At 36.3% G+C, this 26,798-nt stretch overlaps 1 protein-coding gene across 1 annotated transcript in view; it reads right to left on the reverse strand.

Annotated features, from left to right (window-relative positions):
* Positions 1 to 767: 767 nt before the first annotated feature.
* The window catches only part of LOC308690373 (leucyl-cystinyl aminopeptidase-like), a 34,221-nt gene continuing 8,190 nt past the window's right edge, over positions 768 to 26,798 (reverse strand). Inside the window, exons 17-38 of the mRNA XM_081364774.1 lie at positions 26,422 to 26,562; positions 26,235 to 26,316; positions 26,020 to 26,150; positions 23,113 to 23,168; positions 19,100 to 19,159; positions 15,603 to 16,425; positions 15,302 to 15,440; positions 12,989 to 13,120; positions 12,772 to 12,892; positions 12,467 to 12,618; positions 11,760 to 11,873; positions 11,510 to 11,641; positions 11,242 to 11,373; positions 10,897 to 11,048; positions 6,329 to 6,420; positions 6,049 to 6,232; positions 4,865 to 5,021; positions 4,565 to 4,749; positions 4,201 to 4,362; positions 3,970 to 4,110; positions 3,069 to 3,150; positions 768 to 2,959 (exon numbers count right to left, since the gene is read on the reverse strand). Of these exons, the coding sequence (XP_081220900.1) occupies positions 2,828 to 2,959; positions 3,069 to 3,150; positions 3,970 to 4,110; positions 4,201 to 4,362; positions 4,565 to 4,749; positions 4,865 to 5,021; positions 6,049 to 6,232; positions 6,329 to 6,420; positions 10,897 to 11,048; positions 11,242 to 11,373; positions 11,510 to 11,641; positions 11,760 to 11,873; positions 12,467 to 12,618; positions 12,772 to 12,892; positions 12,989 to 13,120; positions 15,302 to 15,440; positions 15,603 to 16,425; positions 19,100 to 19,159; positions 23,113 to 23,168; positions 26,020 to 26,150; positions 26,235 to 26,316; positions 26,422 to 26,562 (3,502 nt within the window). The 3' untranslated portion in view covers positions 768 to 2,827. The remainder of the gene's footprint in view (positions 2,960 to 3,068; positions 3,151 to 3,969; positions 4,111 to 4,200; positions 4,363 to 4,564; positions 4,750 to 4,864; positions 5,022 to 6,048; positions 6,233 to 6,328; positions 6,421 to 10,896; positions 11,049 to 11,241; positions 11,374 to 11,509; positions 11,642 to 11,759; positions 11,874 to 12,466; positions 12,619 to 12,771; positions 12,893 to 12,988; positions 13,121 to 15,301; positions 15,441 to 15,602; positions 16,426 to 19,099; positions 19,160 to 23,112; positions 23,169 to 26,019; positions 26,151 to 26,234; positions 26,317 to 26,421; positions 26,563 to 26,798) is intronic.

The following is a 26,798-nucleotide window of genomic DNA, read 5'->3' on the forward strand; positions in this document are numbered from 1 at the left end:
ACAATAACTAAGCTATTGTGCTCTACTTTAAGTCTTAAAATAACACTAGCAAAACTCTTCCTGCAACTCCAAAATAAAACCTGGAATTCTGAAAGCTCTCTTATTCACCCAGTTGTTGTTACTTCATTTAACAAACATCAGCTCCAACAAAAATCACATCACTATAAATATACATATAATTATTTATAAATACAAATAACCATTATGTGGATCATACAGTATGCATTTATGTTATTTATTTTTCTATTAACAGTCCTTATTTATTTCACATTATGTGTTCTTGCACATAAATGTTTGGAAAAGCGAACAAGAGAACAAGAGAGAGAACAGTGCCATCTACTGAATATCTAGACAGAAAACTTGTGGAATTTGTGTGCACTTTTTTATTTATTTCCTTTTTGGTCTTTTATAAAGATGGGTCAGTGGTTTTTCATTAAGCAATATCTTAAAAACATAGAACCCAAACCCAGTGTAAAGCTGTTTAACAACATAAAATAAGACAATTTCCCCTGTAACCTGGTCGCACAAATAAATCAATTTTTTCTTCAGGCATTAGAAGGTTTTCAAGTCATTTAACACAGCAAATGTTTCACAAGCAAGCATATTTCTCCTTTAAACTATGTCAAGTTTAACCATTTAACATCTGGAATCCAGCCAATAACACAAAACACCTCATGAGGGACATCACAGAAATCAACAGGTTTATATAAATCCTAAATTACGACAGCTGAAACGGTGACAAATTTCAGAAAACTGATTGTATTTTTAACACTTCATTGTGTTTAATTGACCATATTATAAATCCAGATGAATTCAGATACATGGGAATTACAATCATAATGTTTGTGTTTAAACCGATCCATAGTAACAAAAATGAATACATTCATCGATAACTGTAACGATCCAAACGAACATTAGAAGTGCCCATTACAGTGTAACAATGCTGCCGTTGTCCTTTAAAGACGATCATTCACTTCTATCCCAAATATATGAATAAAGCTGCTGATCAAGGGCAAAATTACTACTACAAACAAAATAATAACAATGTACCAGCTGTATTACAATGTACCAGTCATATTTGACATTTTATGAGGTCAAAGCACTGAGCAATAAACAAAAACCTGGAAGTGTATTAATGTGAGCTTTAGTCACAGTGAGCACAGATTTTCACACATGGAAAGAACTAAAAATCTGTATGGAGCTAAAACGATATTAGAAATGCATGCAGAAAATGCACAAATATTTACACACACCATCATCTCATGATAATATATTAAAATAAAGCTAAATTGTGTGTATTTGTGGCCTGTATTGTGAGTTTACAAAATGTAATAAATGAATTTGCATAAATGTGCATCTTGACATGCATTTGTGCGAGAATATGATACTGTTTTGACTCCATATGTTTTGACAAACTAAAGGCATTTGAAACATTCTGCAAAAACAATTCCTGAATAGCTAGAAAATCGGTGAGGAAAATATGTGAAGAAAACACATCACACAAACAAAAACCTTCAATCCTTGAAGAGTAAAACAAAATCAGTAGCAACCAGTGAAGATCAGCAAGGAGTGAAAAATCGAACAACTCTCCATCAGTGATGTGACTTTAGAGGCCTTTTTTGTCTTGTAGCAATTTGACAATAGCGAATTACCCTTAACTAAAGCTCTGTACACAAAGACTTCTCCAAACTTGCTAACAAATATATATATATATATATATCTCTTTGTCAAATCAGATGGGTAAAACGAGTACGAGTCTACATTTTCTTTGCCTCTTCTATACTTTACAACAAAACTCAAATATTTCAGCTTCATCAGAATGTACATGGCAAAACCCAAAATAAAATCCACACTTATGTTTTAGAAATGCTAACTTAATCTTTCCATTGACAAACAAACTCTATTTTACCCATAGACAAGCTTGCACAAACAATACATAATATACACACTCAACTCTAAAATTAAACTTTAAAATACATCTTGTGCAAAGGATGAAAGTTGGAACATTTGTCAGGCAATAACATTTACACAGTGCTGGATTACAAGCATTGCAGACTATGCAAATTATTAAAAACATCACCGGCACATACATAAATAAAACTTTTATACCTAGAAGAAAGGGGCTTGTTGTGACGCATCTCTTGTCGCATGATTTCAGTATTTCACTAGGCAACTATTGTTTTTGGCATTGCGTGATAAGGGCATATTTAAGAGATACTGATGGGAGGTTTTGGTCTGTAGCCACCGACATTAAGTAAAAGGGAATAAATGCATCATGATATTTAAACAACAACCAGATTTGCCCTGAGCAAGGTGAATTTTTGAATAGTGCAAATAGTGCTTGAGGCCAGAGCCATACATATACCGAGTTGGGGCCCTCCAAATGAACCACAAAAAGAAAACACGCCAACCTTTTCCAAGCAGCAACGCTAAAGTTATGACACAGGAAATTGTATGCTGCTGACTTTACCCTTTAACTCAGAACTTAAAGGAAGAAAGAAAATACATCTGCTTTACACTTAATATCCAGACGCGTTCATTTACATAGCTAGTATTAAAGGCTAAATGTTTTCAGGCAGATATCTAGTAAGCTTCTGGCTAGGTCACAGTTCACTGGAAAATTCCCTATAAGACGCCCTGAAAAGAGATGTTTTTAAACGGCCCTTTACATCCAAGTAAATCTGCCCTTCTGTCTTGAGTTTGACCTAACGTTTGTACATTTATGGCTCTGGCTGTAATATCGGTTATATCACTCACACATGCATGTGCCCGGTGACATCACCTGAGGGAGTGAGAGGCACAAGAGAGGAGCCGTCTCCTCCTCACACTACAACCAGTCCTTGAGCACGTCCAAGTTATTCTTCATCCATCGCATGTTCTGCTTAATGGTCTCAATGGCCTCCTGCACGATCCTCATCTGAGAACCTTTCGCCCCAAGAGAACTGAAGAAGTTCTGGGCCTGGACGAGAAGGGTGAAAAATAATTCAGTACAAAAACATGAAAAAAATTGGACTTTTTCATTTTAACAAATAAGTGATTTTTTTTTTTTTTTTTTTTGATGAACAGACCTCCACGAGATGAGTTTTTGTGGAAAATTGACTGGTTGCGGACATGATGATGCTCTGAATGGGAAAGGATCCGAGAGGAAACCTTACATAAAGAAAATGGAAAAGGGAAAACATTAAATCACACATTGAATGCTTTAACGTACAATTAACTAATTGATACATTTGCAAAACCACCTCATTATAAAAATCTTGGTTTCTATATTAGGCCTTAAAACATTTACAACCTTTCTCCACTAAGGGGCCGTTTACACAACACCGTTTTCAACTAAAAACGGAAAACTTTTTATGCGTTTTGGATGTTCATTTACACGACAACTGCGTGTTAGGGGCCTGAAAACACAAGCTTTTTTAAAGTTGTAGAGTTTCAAAGTGCATGTTTTTGAAAACGGTACTGTTTCATTCCCATGCAAACAACAAAAATGCGAATTTGTGAAAACGGTGACGCCATGTGCATGCGTATTACGCGTTCAGTCTATAGGCGCGTAGTGTTTCTTTACAAAGTGACATCGCCAACTACTGGCCTGGCATGAATAATACAGCAACTTTAGTTTAGTTAATTTCACAGATCCGTGTGAATGGGGATCGTTTTGACAACACTGGCATCTGTACGCAACAAAAATGCAAAGGAAAAACGTTTCTGTTTTTAGAACATCATTGTCGTGTAAACATTCTCGGAACAAAAACTGTTTAAGGTGTTTTCATTACATTTTTTTTCTTTTTCTTTATTTTGCTTTATTTACCTTTCCTATGCACAATCAGTGTATGCACATGCATGTAAAGACTAAAAGGTGTAATAGTTACATTAAATGTGTGTGGATTCAAAATGTTACTAAAAACAAATATTTAAGTAACCCTCCTCCTCCAGGGGTTCTTTGATAAATATGAAAAGTTCACCACTCACTTTTGAGTGATATTTTCCCAGTTCTCATTCACAAAATCCCAAGCGTAGAGGTAGCCAGCAAAGTTCCTGCAAATCGTGTTCATCACCAAAGGAAAGTCTTGAGTTTGAATCTCACTTCCATCAAGACTTTTCTTCAGAATCCTAAAATGGAAAACCAAGTGAAATTCAGTATTGCATGTGCTGACAGCTCGAAAGATTTTCCCTCCCAACAGAACATGTCGTCAGCCTTACCAAATGATTTTCCGTACATCCTGAGTGCTGGCCAAAGCTTCCAGTATCTTGTGCTTCTCTGCGTCATAGATGGAGTGTTTATATGTGTTTAGAAGCACATCCCATCCGTCATCTGTTTGGGCAGCAACTTTGAAGACTGTTCTCATGAGATCACTGGGAATCCTAATACAACACAGCATGTAACAAGAGAAAAAACTGCAGTGAGGAGCACAGAGTCAAGGGCTTTAGACAATGTCTCTTTCCTTCTCTTTGCAGACTAACAATAATGCCTTTTTTTGCAAATCACAAGACTAGTTATCAGTTAACGAAGAGCAATTGAACTTATTCGGTCAAGGGTAGCGTGTCAATCACTACTCAAACTTACGGAGAAGTCTTGTTGGAATTGATCCACTGATCAAACAGATGTTTGGCCTGTGTTGTGCAGTTGGGTCTGTTGAGGGAACATGCCATCTCCAGCAGGGCAGATCGAAGCGTCATCTTCGACACAGAAGTTTCCGGTTCCCATGACTGACTCTCCATCAAACTTCCAAAATGTTGGTTGATGTAACTCTGCAAAGATTGAAGTCAAACAACTTTTAGAACTAAATACATTGTCCTAAGATAAAAGAGAGACATTTGAATACAACAGCTACATGAGATGTTGTAGATAGACGTTGTTTCCTACCGTCATTCTAGACGCCAAGTTCAATTCTGATCTTTTGTCCAGCAATCTGTAAATCTGATCAAGCTGGAAGAGAGCTTCAATCAGAGGAGCCGTCTCGGTCTCGTTTCTAATGTAATCCATTAGGTTTAAGACCTGCCTGAAGGTCACCCTTCCCAATCTGGAGGAAAGATGAAGCATAATTAAGCATCCCAAAAATAGACACATATATATTTTTGAAACTGATTGATTGTAGATCTCATTGATCTGAGGATAAAGTCCATCTCTCTGAAAATAAATCCTGTAATTCTCTAAATAGTTTGTTTGTGTACATGAATGTGTGTGTGTGTGTGTGTGCGTGCGCATGTATCCAAGCATGCACAGGACCAAGGCTTTTATCTTTGCGAGTACACATGCAAATTTGTTAACATGAACATGCTCCTGAACATTAAATGTTTCTCTAAATTTCAATCTCCCCCATTCATTTTTAATGGATGGTCATTTTTGACCAATATAAGCTCAGATCAATGCGGCCTACGATCAGTCAGTTAAAAAAAAAATACAAAACCTGTCCTAATTGAAAGTTGACAAAAAGATTGAATTCCATATTTGGTGATAATATAGCAAAATGAGATATTTAAAAGACAATTTTTTAAATCGGTAATAATATTTCAACTATATCACTGTATTTTTGATCAAATGAATGCAGCCTTGATAAGCGTAACATACATACAAATCTTATGAATGTATGGTAGTGAATTTCAAAAAAGAATAAAATAAAAAAGGACAAACCATTTAATGTTACACTGCAGAAAATATTCTTGACAAAAAATATTAAAACATATATATTGCATGCTGGTTTTGATGGGTATTACAGTATTATCACATCACTATGAAATATTCTCAAATGTACAACACCAATCGTGTTTTTTTTCTCCATGTTCATGATGGAATAATTATTTAAAAAATATTTTTTAATTATTGAAAAATTGTGTATTATTTTTAGTGAGACTGCAATTGCAAAGAGCAGTATTATCATATAAAAATATTTTATAGCTGAATCACAACTATAAAAACTATTGAGAAATAATAATAAATGAATGATTCCCTGATAATGTCAAGTTTTCCTTGATTGTAGGAATCCTGAAGCATCAGCTCTTTAAAGTCTTGTCTAATAACTTTAACCTTTCATTTAAAATCAGATCTACCTGGAGAGAGCAAAGATGTTATTGATGAGAGCTGCTCTGTCTTCACAGGGGAGGACACTCCTGTTCCCATTCAAAGCATCAATCAAGGCCTTCCATCCAACCACATCATAATCCACTATGTAGAAGCCATCACTCCTGAAGTTGAACTTCAACCACTTCACCTCACCTGGAAGCTTTAATATGGCTGGAAGATTTACAGCAACATACAATATATCATCATTTCCAGTAGTTGGAATCATCTGTCTATGCCCATACACTCGTTCCTGAGGACAATGCTTACCTGTTTTGTCCTTGAGATGAAACACTTGCTTGCAGGAGCTGAGAACACTACAGCTGTCGTTCACATATGCCAGGGGAACATGCCACAAGCGGCTATATGTAACACAAAAGTCGATCAATTAACATTAAACATTAAGACTTCAAGTAAAGCTTGCTGTTTTAATAGATCATTATAACAGAGCTTGTTTAAACCTCTGGAACCTTAATACAAACAAGACTATTCCATCCCATGCCAGACACTACAGTTCAAAGTTCAGAAAGATTTTGAAATGTTTTTGGAAGTCTCTTATGCTCAACAAAGTTGCATTTATTTGATAAAAAAAATGCAGTAAAAACATAATTATTGTAAAATATTATTATAATTTAAAATAACTGCTTTCTATTTTAATATATTTTAAAACATAATTTATTCCTGTGATGTCAAAGATGAATTTTCAGTAACCATTACATCCGTGGCCAAAAATATTGTCAGTGACAAAAATTATACTTCTATAATAGAAGTTATACTTCAGTATTTGTAGTTTATATTTACATGTTTCTATGGTATACTGGAAATTAATGATAAGCCTTTCATAGGAGTGATTTCACATGACTAGTACTTGTTCACACTTTCCAATGTGCTGATGATATGATTAGTGAAATTATATTTTGTGTATTGTGACGCTTGTTGCAATTATTTAAAATACATCTGATTACTCTGCACAATAATCTAGAAACAATGTGAATCAACACCACAACTAAAGCAGAAAACATTTTCACTGCCAATACTTTTGGCCACAGCTATGCTCCAGTCTTCAGTGTCAACTGATCATTCACAAGTCATTCTAATATGCTGATTTACAGCTCAAGAAACATTTCTTATTATCTATGCTAATACAGTTGTGGTGCTTAATTTCTGTGTGGAAATCACAATACAATTTTTTTTTGTGTGAATAAAACGTCCAAAAGAACAGTATGTATTTGAAATAGAAATCTTTATAAATGTCTTTACTGCCACTATGTTTGTAAACGTTCCGTTTTATGTACTGGTATTTTACATTATTTCTAAGAGTAATATTTTTTTTTACCTATACACCGATGCGATCTTTGTTTATTCTTTTAAAGGGTTAGCTCACCCAAAAATCTTTTACTCACCCTCATTTCGTTCCAAACCACAAATGAAGATATTTTTTATAAAATCTGAGTGATTTCTGTCCCTCCATTGACAACAACGCAGCACGTTTGAGCTTCCTCAAGAACCAATGAGGTTCATTCTCGTGTTACGCAGCACGTTTGAGCTTCCACAAGAACCAATGAGATTCATTCTCGTGTTATGCAGCACGTTTGAGCTTCCGCAAGAACCAATGAGGTTCATTCTCGTGTTATGCAGCACGCTTGAGCTTCCACAAGAACCAATGAGGTTCATTCTCGTGTTACGCAGCACGTTTGAGCTTCCGCAAGAACCAATGAGGTTCATTCTCGTGTTACGCAGCACGTTTGAGCTTCCGCAAGAACCAATGAGGTTCATTCTCGTGTTATGCAGCACGCTTGAGCTTCCACAAGAACCAATGAGGTTCATTCTCGTGTTACGCAGCACGTTTGAGCTTCCGCAAGAACCAATGAGGTTCATTCTCGTGTTATGCAGCACGCTTGAGCTCCTCAAGAACCAATGAGGTTCATTCTCGTGTTACGCAGCACGTTTGAGCTTCCGCAAGAACCAATGAGGTTCATTCTCGTGTTATGCAGCACGCTTGAGCTTCCACAAGAACCAATGAGGTTCATTCTCGTGTTATGCAGCACATTTGAGCTTCCGCAAGAACCAATGAGATTCATTCTCGTGTTATGCAGCACGTTTGAGCTCCTCAAGAACCAATGAGGTTCATTCTCGTGTTACGCAGCACGCTTGAGCTTCCACAAGAACCAATGAGGTTCATTCTCGTGTTACGCAGCACGTTTGAGCTCCTCAAGAACCAATGAGGTTCATTCTCGTGTTACACATTACGCTTGAGCTCCTCAAGAACCAATGAAGTTCATTCTCGTGTTACGCAGCACGCTTGAGCTTCCACAAGAACCAATGAGGTTCATTCTCGTGTTATGCAGCACGTTTGAGCTTCTCAAGAACCAATGAGGTTCATTCTCGTGTTACGCAGCACGTTTGAGCTTCCGCAAGAACCAATGAGGTTCATTCTCGTGTTATGCAGCACATTTGAGCTTCCACAAGAACCAATGAGGTTCATTCTCGTGTTATGCAGCACGCTTGAGCTTCCACAAGAACCAATGAGGTTCATTCTCGTGTTATGCAGCACGTTTGAGCTCCTCAAGAACCAATGAGGTTCATTCTCGTGTTACGCAGCACGTTTGAGCTTCCGCAAGAACCAATGAGGTTCATTCTCGTGTTATGCAGCACATTTGAGCTTCCACAAGAACCAATGAGGTTCATTCTCGTGTTATGCAGCACGCTTGAGCTTCCACAAGAACCAATGAGGTTCATTCTCGTGTTATGCAGCACGTTTGAGCTTCCGCAAGAACCAATGAGGTTCATTCTCGTGTTACGCAGCACGTTTGAGCTTCCGCAAGAACCAATGAGGTTCATTCTCGTGTTACGCAGCACGTTTGAGCTCCTCAAGAACCAATGAGGTTCATTCTCGTGTTACACATTACGCTTGAGCTCCTCAAGAACCAACTAAGTTCATTCTCGTGTTACGCAGCACGTTTGAGCTCCTCAAGAACCAATGAGGTTCATTCTCGTGTTACACATTACGCTTGAGCTCCTCAAGAACCAATGAGGTTCATTCTCGTGTGACGCAGCACGTTTGAGCTTCCACAAGAACCAATGAGGTTCATTCTCGTGTTACGCAGCACGTTTGAGCTTCCGCAAGAACCAATGAGGTTCATTCTCGTGTTACGCAGCACGTTTGAGCTTCCGCAAGAACCAATGAGGTTCATTCTCGTGTTATGCAGCACATTTGAGCTTCCGCAAGAACCAATGAGGTTCATTCTCGTGTTATGCAGCACATTTGAGCTTCCGCAAGAACCAATGAGATTCATTCTCATGTTATGCAGCACGTTTGAGCTTCCTCAAGAACCAATGAGGTTCATTCTCGTGTTATGCAGCACGCTTGAGCTCCTCAAGAACCAATGAGGTTCATTCTCGTGTTACGCAGCACGTTTGAGCTTCCACAAGAACCAATGAGGTTCATTCTCGTGTTACGCAGCACGTTTGAGCTTCCTCAAGAACCAATGAGGTTCATTCTCGTGTTACGCAGCACGTTTGAGCTTCCGCAAGAACCAATGAGGTTCATTCTCGTGTTACGCAGCACGTTTGAGCTTCCGCAAGAACCAATGAGGTTCATTCTCGTGTTACGCAGCACGTTTGAGCTTCCGCAAGAACCAATGAGGTTCATTCTCGTGTTACGCAGCACATTTGAGCTTCCACAAGAACCAATGAGGTTCATTCTCGTGTTATGCAGCACATTTGAGCTTCCGCAAGAACCAATGAGATTCATTCTCATGTTATGCAGCACGTTTGAGCTTCCTCAAGAACCAATGAGGTTCATTCTCGTGTTATGCAGCACGCTTGAGCTCCTCAAGAACCAATGAGGTTCATTCTCGTGTTACGCAGCACGTTTGAGCTTCCACAAGAACCAATGAGGTTCATTCTCGTGTTACGCAGCACGTTTGAGCTTCCTCAAGAACCAATGAGGTTCATTCTCGTGTTACGCAGCACGTTTGAGCTTCCGCAAGAACCAATGAGGTTCATTCTCGTGTTACGCAGCACGTTTGAGCTTCCGCAAGAACCAATGAGGTTCATTCTCGTGTTACGCAGCACGTTTGAGCTTCCGCAAGAACCAATGAGGTTCATTCTCGTGTTACGCAGCACATTTGAGCTTCCACAAGAACCAATGAGGTTCATTCTCGTGTTACGCAGCACATTTGAGCTTCCACAAGAACCAATGAGGTTCATTCTCGTGTTACGCAGCACATTTGAGCTTCCGCAAGAACCAATGAGGTTCATTCTCGTGTTACGCAGCACATTTGAGCTTCCGCAAGAACCAATGAGGTTCATTCTCGTGTTACGCAGCACGTTTGAGCTTCAAGAGGTTTGTTCTCGTTTGTCAAGCAGGTTCAGTTGAGCTTCTGTTTATGTTCGCTGATCAATGTTTATATGGGAATAAAAGCCTAAATTAAATCTGTTCATCATATAAAGTGATCATGTGTCAGAAAATTCTGACTAAACCACTCAATTCATTTGGATTAGATTTATAATCTCTTAACTTTTTAAAGCGTCAAAGTGGTAGCTGTCAATGGAGAGTACAGAACTGGCTCAGATTTTATTAAAAAGATCTTCTGTTGTGTTCTAAAAATGAATGAAAGTCTTACAGGTTTGGAACAACACAAGGATGAGTAAATGACAAAATTTTGACCTGGTTCGACTGATAGTCAAGTGCAACTTATTTTCCGGAACATATGATACATAAAGTAGCAAAAAGAGCCTAAAGAACATTACTAACCAACAGCGAAAGGATCTAATCTCGCCCCAATTCATTACAATACATTTTTAGATCAATGTTTACAGTTAAAATCCTCTACCTGTCATCTGTGCTGTTTTCAGCATTCATAAGGAAATGTTCTTGTGACAATGTCACTTGAGTGCCATTCCTCTTCACTGTGACCAGAGGAAAGCCCTTATGAACAGTCCAAGTGTTCATCATCTCAGATACACTTACATTTTGTTTGCTCACCTATGGAGAACATAGATGTCAGTGCACGCTAATAAAAACATGGCTCAGATGTAAGCCTAGTTGCTTTTTCATTAAGTATAGTAACTGTATGCATGACACTCAAAAAAATATTTTCTTTGTTATCGTAAATGTTGAAAAGCAATCACTGTTCAGACATTTTAAATTCAATCTAGTAAAAAAAAAAAGGTCTGACCTGAGAAAGACTGTTCCATAAATCTTCACTTTCTGTGTTTGATCGGTTATACTTTAGTAAGTACTCAATCACTCCTTTTCGAAACTCCCCATTTGTGAGGGTTGCATTGAGCATCAGCAGTATTGAAGCACCCTTGCATGATCAAGAAACAAGTTATGAGAATAGATATACAATCAATAACAATCAATGAAAATGATTACATTGTGCCAGTTTTCAAAAAGAGGGTTAATTAAGCCACTTCACAAGCAATAAGTAATGTATGATATACCTTCTCATAAGACACGGAGTCAAACATCTCTTCCACCTGCTCTGGGGTGCTCACGACAGTAGACACTGGGTGGGACGAGTTCAATGCATCTTTGGCTAGTGCTTTAAATCGAACATTTAAAAATTCAGTGCCCTGTAAATGAAAGACACAAGATTAAATATAGACATTTTAAATGACACATTCAAACAACAAAAAAATAACATACTGAAAGAAACAAAGGGAATTTCTCCTATTTTATTCTAAAACTTACTATGTCAAGTTCTGGGAACACATTTTGAATCGACATGTACTGCATGTAGGTTGCAAATCCTTCATTCAGCCAAAGGTCATTCCACCATCTCATAGTCACTAGATTTCCAAACCACTGAAGAGAAAAACAACATAATGAACATAGCATGTCTGACTTGCCTTTTCTTTTTATTAGAATTGAAAGACTTCATTTCCGATTTATCATTTGTATTTTATATTACTATTAGTGCTGGGCAACGATTAATCGCATCCAAAATAGAAGTTTGTGTTTACAAAATATATATATGTGTGTACTTTGTATGATTATTTTGTATATATAAATACACAAAATATGCATGTATATATTTTAGATTTTTATTTATTTATATATAATATACATTATGTATAAATATATATACAGTATATACATACAAATATTTCTTAAATATACATATGCATAAGTGTGTATTTATATAATGTGTATTTAAATAATGTTTATATACACATATATACATACACATTTACAACTATATATATATATATATATATATATATATATATATATATCTTCTATGATATATATATAAAAATGTATAATGCAATGGGGCAATATTTGTGGGTCCTGATAATGCCAACTGTCTGCTTTTACCAGTAATAGTTATAAACCATTTGAACGTGACTATTATTACCCTGTCATGAGAATGTTGCTTTATTTATAAAGTGAATTACCTGGTGGGCAAGTTCATGAGCAATGACAGAAGTCACCAGTTGCTTGTCTATAGGGGAGGAATTATTCCCTACTAGCAAAGTTGTCTCACGGAATGTGATTAGTCCCCAGTTCTCCATGGCTCCAGCGAGGAAGTCAGGAATGGCCACTAAATCTATTGATTTTCGAAAGAAAACGTGGTCATGTAATGCAACACAATTAAAAAAAATTAAGTTATTCGTAAAAATTACATTAGTGTGTACATTCAGCTATTCTAGGAATCTAATAATCCCTGTTTGAAGAGTTTTTGTAAGGAAAGGTGTCTTACCTAACTTGCTTAATGGGTAGTCGATCTCAAAGAACGTATTGTAGAACTCCAACAGTTTTGCAGCTGTGTCCAGAGCATAATGCACTTGTTCCTTTTTGTCTGGAACGGCATACACAGACACCTGCACAACATTTGAGAAAAAATAACTATACCGATAATGCAATATGTTTCCAGAATATTTTCAACACAAGACAGCGATTTTGAGAAGAATACATACCGTAGTATTAGAGACATTCTTGCTGTAACTACTAAATTCAGCCACGATAAATGCAACCAGGTAAGTGCTCATTGTATCACTTTTCTTAAACTCGTCTTCTTGAAAGCCATTTTTTAAATCCGTGGTTTTGACCTAAAAAAATTCACACAAGAATGTATGGACAATACAATTACAAAACTATAAAATTATCAAAAGAAAAATAAGAAAATCAAAAAAATCTGACAAGGTTTTATAAAACAAATATTATATACACAATACTGTTCAAAAGTTTGGGGTCAGAAAGATTGTATGTTTTTGAAATAACTCTATTATGCTCACCAAGACTGAATGTAAGAAAATGTGTGAACAAAAATACATTAAAAACAGTAATGTGAATGTAAAAACAGTAGTGCGAAATATTATTACAATTTGAAATACCCATCGTCAAATGTAATACATTTTAAAATGTAATTTATTCCTGTGATGGCAAAGCTGAATTTCACCAGCCATTACTCCAGTCTTCAGTGTCACATGATCCTTCAGAAATCTAATATCATATACTGATTTGATTCTCAACAAACGATTACTATATTATTATCAATTATGTGAACTGTTGTGCTGCGTGATATTTTTGTGTAAACTGTGATAAATAAAAAAATCATGCTACTTTTATGAATAAAAAGGTAACGTAAGAACCGCTTCAATTTGAAAAAAAAAAAAAATATATATATATATATATATTTTCTAACATCATAGAATTGACTTTACTATCTAGGCCTACCTTTACTATTAGTATTTACCTTTACTATCACTTCTGATCAATTTAATGCATCCTTGCTGAATAAAAGTTAATTTTTTTCAAAAAACAAAACAAACAAACTTTGAACGTTAGTGTATACACAAACACACACACACACACACACACACTTGTATATGTGGTCTACATGGACTCTCCATAGGCATAATGGTTTTTATACTGTACAAACTATCCCCTTAAGGGGGTCGCACACCTGACGCGCAGCGCCACGTCTTTTAAATTCGAACACATTATTCTCTATGAGAGTACACAGTTTGGCGTCTGTCCGCGGCGCCCAGCAACGGCTCAGGACCGTGTTCAAAATCCTGCCGCGCCACAGAGCGCCATTTACATAGTTTTATATTAAAGTTACATTTATGTGTCTCAAATCGTAGTTAATGTATATACTAGAGGTGGGCATAGATTAATTTTTTTAATCTAGATTAATCTAGATTAATTTTGAAATTAATCTAGATTAATCTAGATTAAAATGGCTCATTTGAATTCTGCCGAAGGCATTCAGAATATGTGTGCTACCCAAATAATGACTATAAAAGTAGGCTAAGTCTTTGAGAACGGGTTTCTCAAGCCAGGTGGCGCATTAGACCAGGGGCTCATCTCCTGTTTCCAAAATGCATCACAAACTGCTTGAGAAAGCTGTTCTACTCAAAAGGTTACTTCTGTACTATTACCGTCCGTAGGCAACATAGGCCTATGTTATTATCAACTACTATAGGCTATCAATAAGGGATGGGCGATATGGCCTAAAATCTATATTGTGATATACATTGCAGCCTCTTGCGATAACGATATACAGTATATTATAATAAAACCATTTCAGAACAGGTTACACAGACCCTGCTAAACAACTGCTAAATTTTTTTTTTAAAGGGTATATGTAGTTTTGAGAACATATATTGTGCCAAACTGTAAGTATACAACATAATTTTGCAGATAAATAAAATTTAAGTACACTAGCTGCAGAGATCTTAAGTAGGTCTAATGTTTATTATAGCTTTGAGCTTATGAAACCCCAAATTTAAAGTTATAATATTGTCTAACTGATGTCTTTTCAGTTAAAAAGAAACACAAGAAAAAAAGAAAAACGCCGATAACGGCCCACCACTAGTATATACGGACTTCACCCTGTGCTGCAATATACATTTAGTTTTATATTTATTTACAGAAATCAGAAAATTGCTGATGTTATCCGATTTTCAGTTGAGAGTTGTCCTAGACGTGGTGCGGCGCTGAGCTGCGCGTCCGGTGTGCGACCCCCTTTACACTAACCCTATATCTAAACCTACCCATCACCGAAAATGTACTGCATTAAAACATTCAGTATGCTTTTTAATCCATTTTGTTTACGAGGAGACAGGAAGTGTCCTCATAAACCATGTTTCCATTGTAATACCCGTCATTATTCACATTTGTGTCCTCATAAACCACATATTCAAGAGCATACACAATTTTATGTATTAGCCACTTCATTTAAAGGGAAAAAAACAGTAAATAAATAATCAAACAAACAAAACTACCTTGGGCATGTTTGAAAGACTGATATACTTGGATTCTCTGGTAATCTTAATAAGAAAAGTTGATTTAAAAGCTGGCTCGTCAAAACAAGGGAAAGCCTTGCGGGCTGCCAAGGGCTCAAACTGAGTAGCGGCCAAAACCCTAGAAGAAAGATGAAGTGAATTAAAAGAAGTGTTTGAGAGGCATAAAGATTTATAGCCGAGTAGAAGTAACTATCAATCAACACACTTAAGCAGACTAGTTCATTCAAATTTATCCTAAATATTCAGAAGGTTACACAAAGGTGAATTGGACTGCAAATACCTTTTTGTACCATTTGTGTCAACATAAGAGCTGTTGTAGAAGCCATCATAGCTGTTGGAGAAGTTTGCTGTGTAGTCAATGTTCAAAACATATTGCCCCTTCTTAAGATCTTCTGGAAATTTGATGGCGATCTGCTGCCAAGGTTTGTACTCCAGGACGTGGACCACTTTATCTTGGAAAGTGGCCTTGGTTATGTTCATATCAGAACTGTGCAGGACAATAATCTTCGTTTCATGTAACACTTCCACTTTGATTGACACACTGCCTTGAAAGGTCATATTCTTCAGGTCGGGATGGAGTGAAATGTCGTAATGCACAGGATGCACACTTGATGGTAACCTCAACTCTGTCCATGGGAAAAGTTCTTTACTTGTCGAAATTGGATAGATTCTCTCCATGGTTGAATTTGTCTTTGGGCACCCCGTTCTGGTGAAAGTGCAGCCTGGAACGAAGTAAATGACCATGAATATGGAGACCACCACAATCAGGAGGAGAACACCTACCACCGTGGTCTTAGCTGAAGGCATCGAGCACGATCCAGAAGGCTGGTGGCGGGTGTAGGATGAGGCAGCGCTGCGCTGGTTGGAACTACGGTTCATGAAGGACATGCCAAGAAGACGGGCGGAGGATTCGTAGTCTTCCTCGTCTTCGTCCAGGTCGTTTTCCCCAAGGCCTCGGACTAAAAGTCGTGAGCTGCGGGGTTCATAGACTACATCATCTGAGTCGATGGGGTAGGAAGTGGACTCCTTTGCCAAATCCACCACATCTGGCTCTTCCTCAAACATGCTGTTCTCAATCATGTTCCTTGGCAGGGGAGCTCTTTCTGTAGGTTAGAGCAGCAACAGAAAAACAAGTGAATACGAAAGCACGGTAGTTGGAAGTGGCTTCCTGTTTACAAGCGCGATGCCGTCTAAAATAACCAAGAGCTTTTCTGTAAAGTTGAGTGATTTTGCAGTCAGCCTACATAAGTGGTTTGAGTCGGAGTGTAAAAGGAAGAAAACGAATGAAAGTCAAACTAAAGATGAAAGAAAAGCAAATTACCATGCGTCTCTGTGCACACAAACGATAAGATTCGGTTCAGTAAATACTTCCACCCATGACCACAGGCTGTCACCAATGTACAGCATAACCTATTTCATGCTCAATTCAATGTTGCTTAACTATTGTCTGCATATGATTTGTCAAGAAAATAAAGTGACCACAGTGTTCCTCTTTTACTCCTTCCACAGAGAATTAGACTAAATGAATTAAATATATCAAAGCACTGTCTGAGTTAACAGTGATCAAATTACTGTTTAACACATTGCTTGAAACAACTAATGTGTCCTACCTACTGACCTGAGGTCAAACTCAGGTCTGCTGGACAAAGACTCTTGTTCTTTAAGTGACCTGAATGTCAACTTCTTTTTAACAACAACATGCCTGATTTAGTATCGTTTAGCACAGTTCAGTTTGTGAACTATTCAGTCATAGGCACATAAGCAAACACTTGCTACAGTTCCTTAATAAATCTCACAGAAACATATCAAGATCCTATTTCATAAATGAATAATATATTTTGCATATATGTGATTAAAATTATGCCTATTTTTTCAAGACTATCTGCTTTAAGATGCCATAATTAGCCAGTTAAAGTCGTCATGGAGCGGAAGTTGATAAAATCTTTTCTTTCCTGTTGTTGTGACACATCTGAGTGAAATGACTTCTCAAATGAGAAATAAATGATTTTGTCCATCAGGAATTGATAAGATCAATGAATTGTTGCTGTGATCTCATGTGAATGACAGGTTGCTGGGAGGATATGGCTGCACGATTAGAGCAAAAAGCATAATTACAATTATTTTGGTCAATATTGTTATCACAATTATTTAACACAATTAAGAGTTATAGGATATGACCAAAACCTTATACGAGTAATTTTGTTTCCATGATAGTGATATCAAGTTAGGTATATTTTACAGGAAATAAGGTTGCTTTGATACCAACATTTTAGATACCCTCATATTATAGGCAAACTAATGCAAGTTAAAAAGAAGTCCTCAAAAAGTTGTTGAGCAAAGTAAAAAAAAAATAAAATAAAAAATAAATAAAAAAAATTAAATCATTGTTTATTAAATGAAATAGGCCTATTTGTATCATGCAAGTCTAAAAGTTTAATATTCCACTAATATATCCAACTTCAGAAAAATATATAATCAAATTTAAAAATACCGCTGGACAAAATTATGGCCTATCCTACATTTTTCTTGTTTGAAAAGGCGGTTCACTGGGATTTAGGCTATACGTTACAACAATAAGGAAGAACAGAATATCAAAATGCTGACTTTAAAGATTACATGGGCAAATTAATAAAAAAAAAAAATATGTACACTGATAAATTATAGATATTTTTTATAATAACACATTTATAGGATATTTGATTTCATGGTAACTTTAATCACATTTCGCACTCAAATCATCATTACCACAATGATATACAAACCAATTATTTCTAGTGGTGATTGTCATTACTGTTTCTCATAACGTGCTGTTTTGCGCACGTTACGGTAATTAGATCGTGCTTAATTGTAATCCATGAAAAAAATCGTGATGCTTGTAAAATAACTGCTTTAAACAAAAGCGTGAATAAATTAGTCAAATAATATGATCTTGGGAGTTTTTTTGTTTGCGAAACTTTCTTAACAGGCAAATTCTCATTCAGGAAGTCAACAAGAACAGGTTTTTTTTTTTTTTTTTTTTTTTTTTGCTTTGCTTTGCTTTTGGCTGTCATTGACAGAAAACACAGAAACTATTTTAAGCTAACTAAACTAGGAGATAAGCAAAGACAGTACTAAAAAGTGACAACCAGCTGGCCTGTGTGTCACATGTGCAAGACCATAAAAACACGAAGCAGCAAATGTCACCTTGCAAAGATTAGGACAAGATTTTGGGCAAAGCATGAACCCTGGGACTCTGGAGATTTAGGTCTAATGCACGTAACGTTAGCCTGTCAGATGTGATGATGACTTAAAGGGAATATAAAGTCAAATGTGGATGCTGACAGCAGAACATTGTGAGACATCACGTGAATGACAGTCACCAAAACAAATAAATTGCTGATCTAATTTACTGATTATTCACTTCCCCTCATAAACAATGATATAATTTAATTTAATCAAAGATCCTGTCATGACCTATCGAAGCTTATGCACGAATGGCTAACGTTATTTGAATATGTCAGTTAGCCAGCTTGAAGTTTGCATAATGTAATCTTTGTTTCCTTAACCAAACCAAACCAGCTCCATAACTAACTCTGAATTAATTTGCGCAGATCAAGGACCATGATAAAAAAAAAAAAAACATGTCATCACAATACAAGAGCAGTACTTGAGAAAATGAAATCGCAGTAGGCTATATATAAAAAGCGAAGCGGCTAGCTGTAGCATGTTAGCCGATAACTTTTTTGAGGTGCACGACCTCGCGTTTAAATGAAGAGTCCATATTAGCTGCAGCCTTACCGCTTTCAAATGTATCCATGATTAAATGTAGGTCTGAAGTAAAAACAAATCCTGTTTCAGCTGAAAGTGCGGATGTTTAATCCTGAGAGAGGTGAAGAGTAACACATTCACTAAACGCAGGAACGCATCAGATCAACTGTTGCTAGCTTAGCATTGTTGTCCTGATCTACAGCTCTGTCACTTCACAGCAATAAAATGATCGATCAGCGGTTTATTGAGCCATCGCTGCACACTGTTTTTCGATATAACAGTAGACACAAGCTGAAAGTAGCACTCACTGCTGCGAAACAAGCAACACGAGTGTTACTTCCCCATTCAGCTGCCCCGTTTAAAGTGACAGTTCACCCCAAAATCGACATTCCGTCATGCTGTTACGAACCCGAATGACTTTATAGTCAATATAGAAAAAAACATGTGGAATTCCAAACCTACAATTTATCACTTGTCTTATTTTATTACCTGTGTCCTGTTTTTTCTTTCTTTCTTTCTTTTTCTGTGTGTGGGATTGGGAAGCTTCACCGAAATTTGGAAATAAATCTAATTCTGATTCTTCTGATTCTGATTACCTAACATGCCACCTAACATCTCTTTTAGTGCTCCGCAAATGAAAGAAAGTCATATAGGTTTGGAACGACACGAGTAAAGGATGACATTTTTATTTTATTTTGGGTGAACTATCCCTTTAAGACAGAACTCCTGCTGCTGCACTCCTAAAGGAATACAGCCACTGAACTCACTGGCTGGCTTATTGATCATTTTATCCTCATCAATGACAGCTTCGCATATAATCACACAGACACATACAGAGAGTAAAAAAAATCTTTGAATTAAAAATGTACAAAAATTTGATTACAACTTAGCCTAACATGACATAAAATCTACATGTAAAAAAGATTTCATAAAGAGATTAATTCATACCAATAGCTCCATATTCCTGATGATTTAAATGGTTTGCAGATTCCATGCGCTGAGACAGACTGCCATGCTCAACAAGAATAACTGTAATAGCGTCAATGTTCAGCAATTTGGACAATCACATGCAAACAATTTCACTCTCTGAAAAAACACAACAATAGGCTGGTGTATTCTCAAGAGCTTGCAGTGTGCAGCACATTTGTGCAGTGGAACCGTTATAAATAGTTGGGTCATTGTTTTCTACAGCAGTAGCCTATCTGTTTATTGAGGAGTACTGTGAAACCAGTTACAATCCCATACTGATGAACCACCATATCACCAGATTAATAAATAGGTAGCCTATCAAAATAATAACATGTGGTTTGTAATTATGTTTTTATTTATTATTAAGCTATTAGGCTATTTACAATTTAGTACCAACTCGATGCAGTTGGTATTGTACAGGCTTTTTTGATTAGCCTATCTGGGAATGGAAGGGAAAATGTAATTCTATTAAAAATCCTTAAATACTTTGTATGTTAATGTTTTTATAGACACTGTTGACATATTTTTAATGGCTGGCTTGAGTGTATTGTGAACTGAAGTAAAGCAATATTGCCTCCTAGCGACAGTAAAAGGAGCCCACACTCTCACATTTACTTGGCTCTCTATGGGGAAATTCTTCTTATACTGTCTATGGGGAAATTCCATTGACTTCTACTGTTTATACAGCTAATGGCCGTAGAATACGCGGGGGACGTAGTGTGTTCACGCAGAGGCCAGTGTGAATACATCTAGATTTAAATTCAAGGAGATAGTCAATATCCTAGTCTATGTATGACCTCCTGTCGTTTTATTCTTATCCAAAACGAGGCGATCTAAACATTATGTAGCGCTAATGTGTATGTTTCATTCATGTAGGCCTATTAGCCTACACGACTGCTGGCATGTTACAGTCTGAGTGTTACTGTGTCTCAAGCTATTTATTGACAATATAAAGTATATGAATAATGCAGTACTAATCTACATCCTTTTTTAAACTAGTCTATTTTGCTCACCATGCAAGGATGCTTTTATTCAATAAAAAAATACGGTAAAAAAACAGTATTGCAAAATATTATTACAAATTTAAATAGCTTTCTATGTAGGCCTAAATATAGTGATCAAAGCTGAATTTTCAGCATATTTATTTCAGTGATCCTTCAGAAATGTATTCTTATATGCTGATTTGTTGCTCAAGAATCATTTCTGATTATTATCAGTGTTGAAAACAGTTGTGCTGCTTAAAATTGAGTAGCCTAAGTAATATGTCTACTCCAGTCTTGGGGAGGGGTAAAGAATGAATCAGTACAGATGGTGTTGTATGATGTAAAGAAAATGATCAAACTTGCAATGAAAACATTGTCAAAGTAGGGCTAAAAAGAAATCCTTCACCTGACATGGTTGTTACCCCTAAAACCATTTACAAAATGCTCTTACGCTATTTCAGTGAGAGCCCATAGTCTTGTCTTCCACTGGCAGAATTCTATTCTACACTGCTGCCAAAGAAAGCCATGTCGACTACTGGTCCGTCTAAATAATGCAGCCGAAATCATTGATAATCACCAGCAGAAATGGCCGAATGAAGAACATTTCACAGGAAATTGTGATGATGTTTATTAGAAACTGCCCTGATGTTACCCTTTCTAACCTGTTTACCCTTATGAAAAGAAAATATATTTCCCTATATATGAATGATCAATATATTAAATGGTTTAACAGTATATTTTTAAATATACAGAATGATATATTGTGTAAATATATTACAGTATACTGAATAATACATAAGGAATTGCCGCTTTTCATAAATTGAAAAGAATGTGATAATCATAATGTATGTATCATATGATTTGAATGTGTAATATATTGCAGATATATTTACTCATGCAGCATAAACTCACATATATAGAGAAATATTATATATATATATATATTTATTTATTTATTTATTTATTATTTTTTTTTTTTACATTGTAAATGTTTCATATTTTCAAGCTAGTTAACAAAAGCACAAGCACACCTGCATGTACTAAAGTATTTAGCCTGTGCTGAGGATTGAACAGCCATTACTTTTAAAACATAATAATTATAGTCTTCATGGTATTCGGCCAATCGTCAGCCTAACCATAGGCTACTCTTCAGCGCAATGTAACCCCAAAAACTCAGACATACCAGAAAACCTTTTAAATTCCAAAATAATAGAACATTAAACACTAACAGATCTCCCCCTATATTAATTTTGAGCAAAACACATTAAATAACAACAAATTTTAACATTTGCTCTACTTTAACAGTCAGAAGCAAAGCATGCTGGGAAACTAGAAATCTCATTCTGTGAATGTGTGTGTATGTGTGAACATACATTCACATTTATATGGGAGCATGTGCAATATATGTACACAATAAAGGATAAAACTTTGTGAATATTACATGCAATGCTATTTTTGTCTTCATTTATAAATATTTTATATGCATTAATATATAGACAATACATGGTCAATGGATATATTGCAGTAAATTGACAAATATAAGCACTAGTTTCCAATATATGGAAATGTATTGTGTAATCTATCACATTATATTTTGCATTATATTCCCATATATGTTTGTTTCGTAAGGGTATGTACAAGTCTATCACCAAGTGGTCATCGTCAGAGGTGCAAGAAGCCATGATGAGCATCAAAGGGAGCTGAGAACAAAGAAACCACACTCTTACTCTCTTCCTGACAGCTCGTTTTTAAGTAGCGACCGCTGCCGTCAGCCACGCAGAGACTACTATTGTGGAAAACACTACAGTGAACGAAGCTGCATGCATCTCCAGTGCCCAGACCACAAAGCCTCAGATCGCCACAGCGCCCACACACATGGCCTTGAGTGACACAGGTACGTCAGATCGAGTGCTCTGCATGCTGGAAAGGGTGCTTGACTGCACCAATGTACAGGCTGCTCCTGATAGGCCGCATTTGCCCTCTTGGTCTCATCCATCCATATGTCATGTTTTTGGTGAGATAACCCATTCCACATTGCATGTCTGAGAAAAGATGTTTGTTTTGTTTAGAAGTTGGTCACCAGCCCAGAACCTGTCCTAGGAGGAGAACGGGAGCCGCTCTCTGATTCAGGGAAACTGACACACCCGCTGCGCACCAGGGAGGGGGAAGTGCGGGTGAAGAAGTTCAGACCCTCCAAGATGATGCGTCAAGCATATATGAGTCAACTTGTAAGTCAGTCAGACAAGTGATAATGTGGTTCTGTTTCAGAACATGACCCAGTTGGCATGGGCAGACAGCCTTTTCTATACTGACGTTTTAGTCAATGACAGCATTACTCCATAAGAGCCTTGTTAGTTATTCGCTCTATTGTTGTCTCTGGATCAGTGCGAGATGCAGGCCAATATACATGTGTCTGGGTAATACCAGACCTTAAACAATTATTCCCTTTACAGAACGTACATTTATTTTTTTGTTTAGCCATTTTACTACCACATTTGTTGTGACACATCACATGAATTTTATTATAGAAAAACACTATATAGAAAATGTCCCATTTTCATTCAAAAACCTTTTGATCTAAGATGTGTAAAAAAAAAAAAAATTGATTTATGTAATGTTATTATATAAATATTTATTATTGTGTGAAATCTGTTATGCTCACTGGAGCCTCATAATGTCCTCCTGAATACCTCTGAAACAAAATAAACCTTGAAAATAACCTGTTCTGGAGCAGGATATGTTCAGAGATGGCTCATTCTATACCCTGAAATTTGTCACATAACCTGATTCTTGGAATACCCCCAGCTCCTTTTTTTGCCTGTGTTCTGGTTCATTTTTAGTTTCCATGGATCCTAATTAAGTTACGCACATGTTTCTAGTTTTGTTAATTATCTATTTCTGCATATATAAGCCCTTAGTTCCCTGTGTCGTGTTCTGTCTCGTTTTAGTTTTATGTAGTTAGCTAAATCACCTATGTTTCCTTGAATATCTCCTTGTTAAATATTCTGAATGCAGGCTTTTGTTGAACTACTCCATGACTCATGAGTGCTGCAGACCACAGCATAATAGGCCTACCTTAATTATGGAGAGTAGAGATATTGATCTTTAACGTGGACATTTAAAAGGACAGAAGGATGGATTTTTGTTCCAAGTGATAGGTGTAAACTGTAAACTTGTCCCTCAAATCTGATTGGTTGATTGAAATGTTGTTCTAGGATCAACAAAGATGTTGTCCAGGATCTTTGTACTTGGATCAAATCACATTTATCTTTAAAGGGTCAAAAACGGGAAAGAAAACAGCATTTTACTTCTAAATTATGTTCTTTATTTAAAAATCTTGCTAGCATTTATAACTGGACCTCAAAGAACATTATATTTCAAATAAAATAAAAATGCAGCTCAATACCCCTTTAAAGGAGAACTCCGGTCAATTTTAACATTGAGCTAATTTTTTTTGTAAATTTGGAGTGCTGTCAGTACAGAGAACAACGACAAAAATCGATGTTGCCTACACCGTGTTATCCTCTTTTTAAAATTTGCACCCTGTTGACTTCAATGGGACAAGTTTTAAACCTGCTTTTAGCCTCTTAACATCCTTGATGTGTCATTACAAGTGCCCAGCTAATGTGAGTGATTCCTTCAGAGTGATCACGGGTGAATCTGACTGCAGTAGATGTGAAAGATATTAATAAAAATGATGTTATTTCAGCCCACGCACATACCTGTATTCTCTTCCTGTTTTCAGTCGAAGTCCATAGTAATCGATTGTCGAGTTCACGCGCATGATCATGGGTAACTAAACCTATGCGTGTGAATTCGACAATCGATTACTATGGACTTCGACCGAAAACAGGATGTAAATACAGGTATGTGCGCTGGCTGAATTAACATCATTTTTATTAATATCTTTCACATCTACCGCAGTCAGATTCACCCGTGATCACTCTGAAGGAATCACTCACATTAGCTGGGCACTTGTAATGACACATCAAGGATGTTAAGAGGCTAAAATCAGGTTTAAAACTTGCCCCATTGAAGTCAACAGGGTGCAAATTTTAAAAAGAGGATAACATGGTGTAGACAACACAACGATTTTTGTCGTTGTTCTCTGTATTGACAGCACTCCAAATGTACAAAAAAATGAGCTCAATGTTAAAATTGACCGGAGTTCTCCTTTAATGTCTGGATGATATACCTTATGATATTTAATCAACGTTCAACAGTGTTTTGAGCATGACAGATAATGAAGTAGACAAAACTGATCTGAAGCAAAATGTAGCGATGTTCTGATTGAATCAATTCCAAATTATTTACTAGTTATTTGATCTAATTATTCTTACTGATACATCACTTTGCGATGTATGGAAGTGATTGTGATAATAACAAAAGCTTAGTGGAGGTTTTATCAATGTTTTATCAGCAGGCCTAAATTAAAATGAAATGCACTGTCATCTTAAACAATGTTCATACTTAATTTAATCCATTTCCTGTCATTGTCATGTTTCATAAGAACCCATTTTTGTTTTAGGCTAGACCAGAGGCTTTAAGCTAGACATCATCCCTTATATATAAAACATGTTTATTATTATTTTTTTGTTCCAAACCTTATTCAGTTCATTCATTTTCAGCATTTTCAAGTATGATTTTGTGCCACTAATTTATAGGCAGTCTCCTATTAACATTAGTTACGAAATGTGGCACAGCTGCGAAGAGACATATCAAAGGCAAAGAAAAACACAAAGGCAAAACCATTAGTGGTTTGAAACTGCATAGCTGTTGAAAAAAAGTAAACTAGAAAAAGCAAACACATCATGCATTATTCAAGCCGTTACCCAATATAATTAAAATACAATCTAAAAAAGGCAAAACAATAGAAAACTTGGAAAGTCATATGGAGTTGCTAATCAGTATCCACTGATTAATATACCAAAACCATTATGCTAGTATAATACTAGTCTGAAATGTTGATCTGTTTTTACGTTTTAATTGAGTCTTTGCTGCAACCAAGTCCTCATGGTCTCTAGATTCCTTCTGAGCCACACAATGTTCTTCTCCACGTTTTCTGTGGCTACCTGTGTGACACGCAGCTGAGATACCTGCTCTGTGATGGACTTGAAGAAAGCCTCAACCTTAACACAAAAAGCATGAAACACTGTAAATGAACCATCAAAACTAGATGATCATTCCCTCTAAACAGCAAATAAACAACCCACCTCTCTCAGCTCCTCTGTGGACGAGAACTGAGTTACAGTGCCAACAATGATGTTTCTGATTCCAAAAGATCCCAGCGGAAACCTTTGACAATGAGATAAGAGTATCTTATATTCATAATGAACAAACCACAACTAGTGCTATATGACAGCTTTATAACCTAAATAAGAAGCAGTGGATTGCACCTACTTTTCTACTAGTTCATTCCAGTGTTTCTTCACAAAATCCCATGCTAGAAAATGACCCACTGGATTTCTGGCCACCATGTATATGAGACTGGGTAAATTCTGTGTTTTTATTACAGTTCCATCCATTCCAAGCTGTAATAATCTACAGAAAAAAATATTGAGAAATACAAGACATTGTGTGATGTTAAACCTAATTTAGATTTCAACCTAACACACAAAATCAGAATACATATGACTTTTTTAACCCTTTAAAGCCTGACACATTAAAAAAATGTCAGAAAATTATATATTTTTGGAAATTAGATGTTTATTAAGCCTTGAATCAAAATATAAAAAAATTTTTTTTGCCAACTCATTTTGTTTATGATATATTTTTTG

The sequence above is a fragment of the Scardinius erythrophthalmus genome, assembly GCF_964197995.2.
Source record: "Scardinius erythrophthalmus genome assembly, chromosome: 5".
NCBI classification, from domain to species: Eukaryota; Metazoa; Chordata; class Actinopteri; order Cypriniformes; family Leuciscidae; genus Scardinius; species Scardinius erythrophthalmus.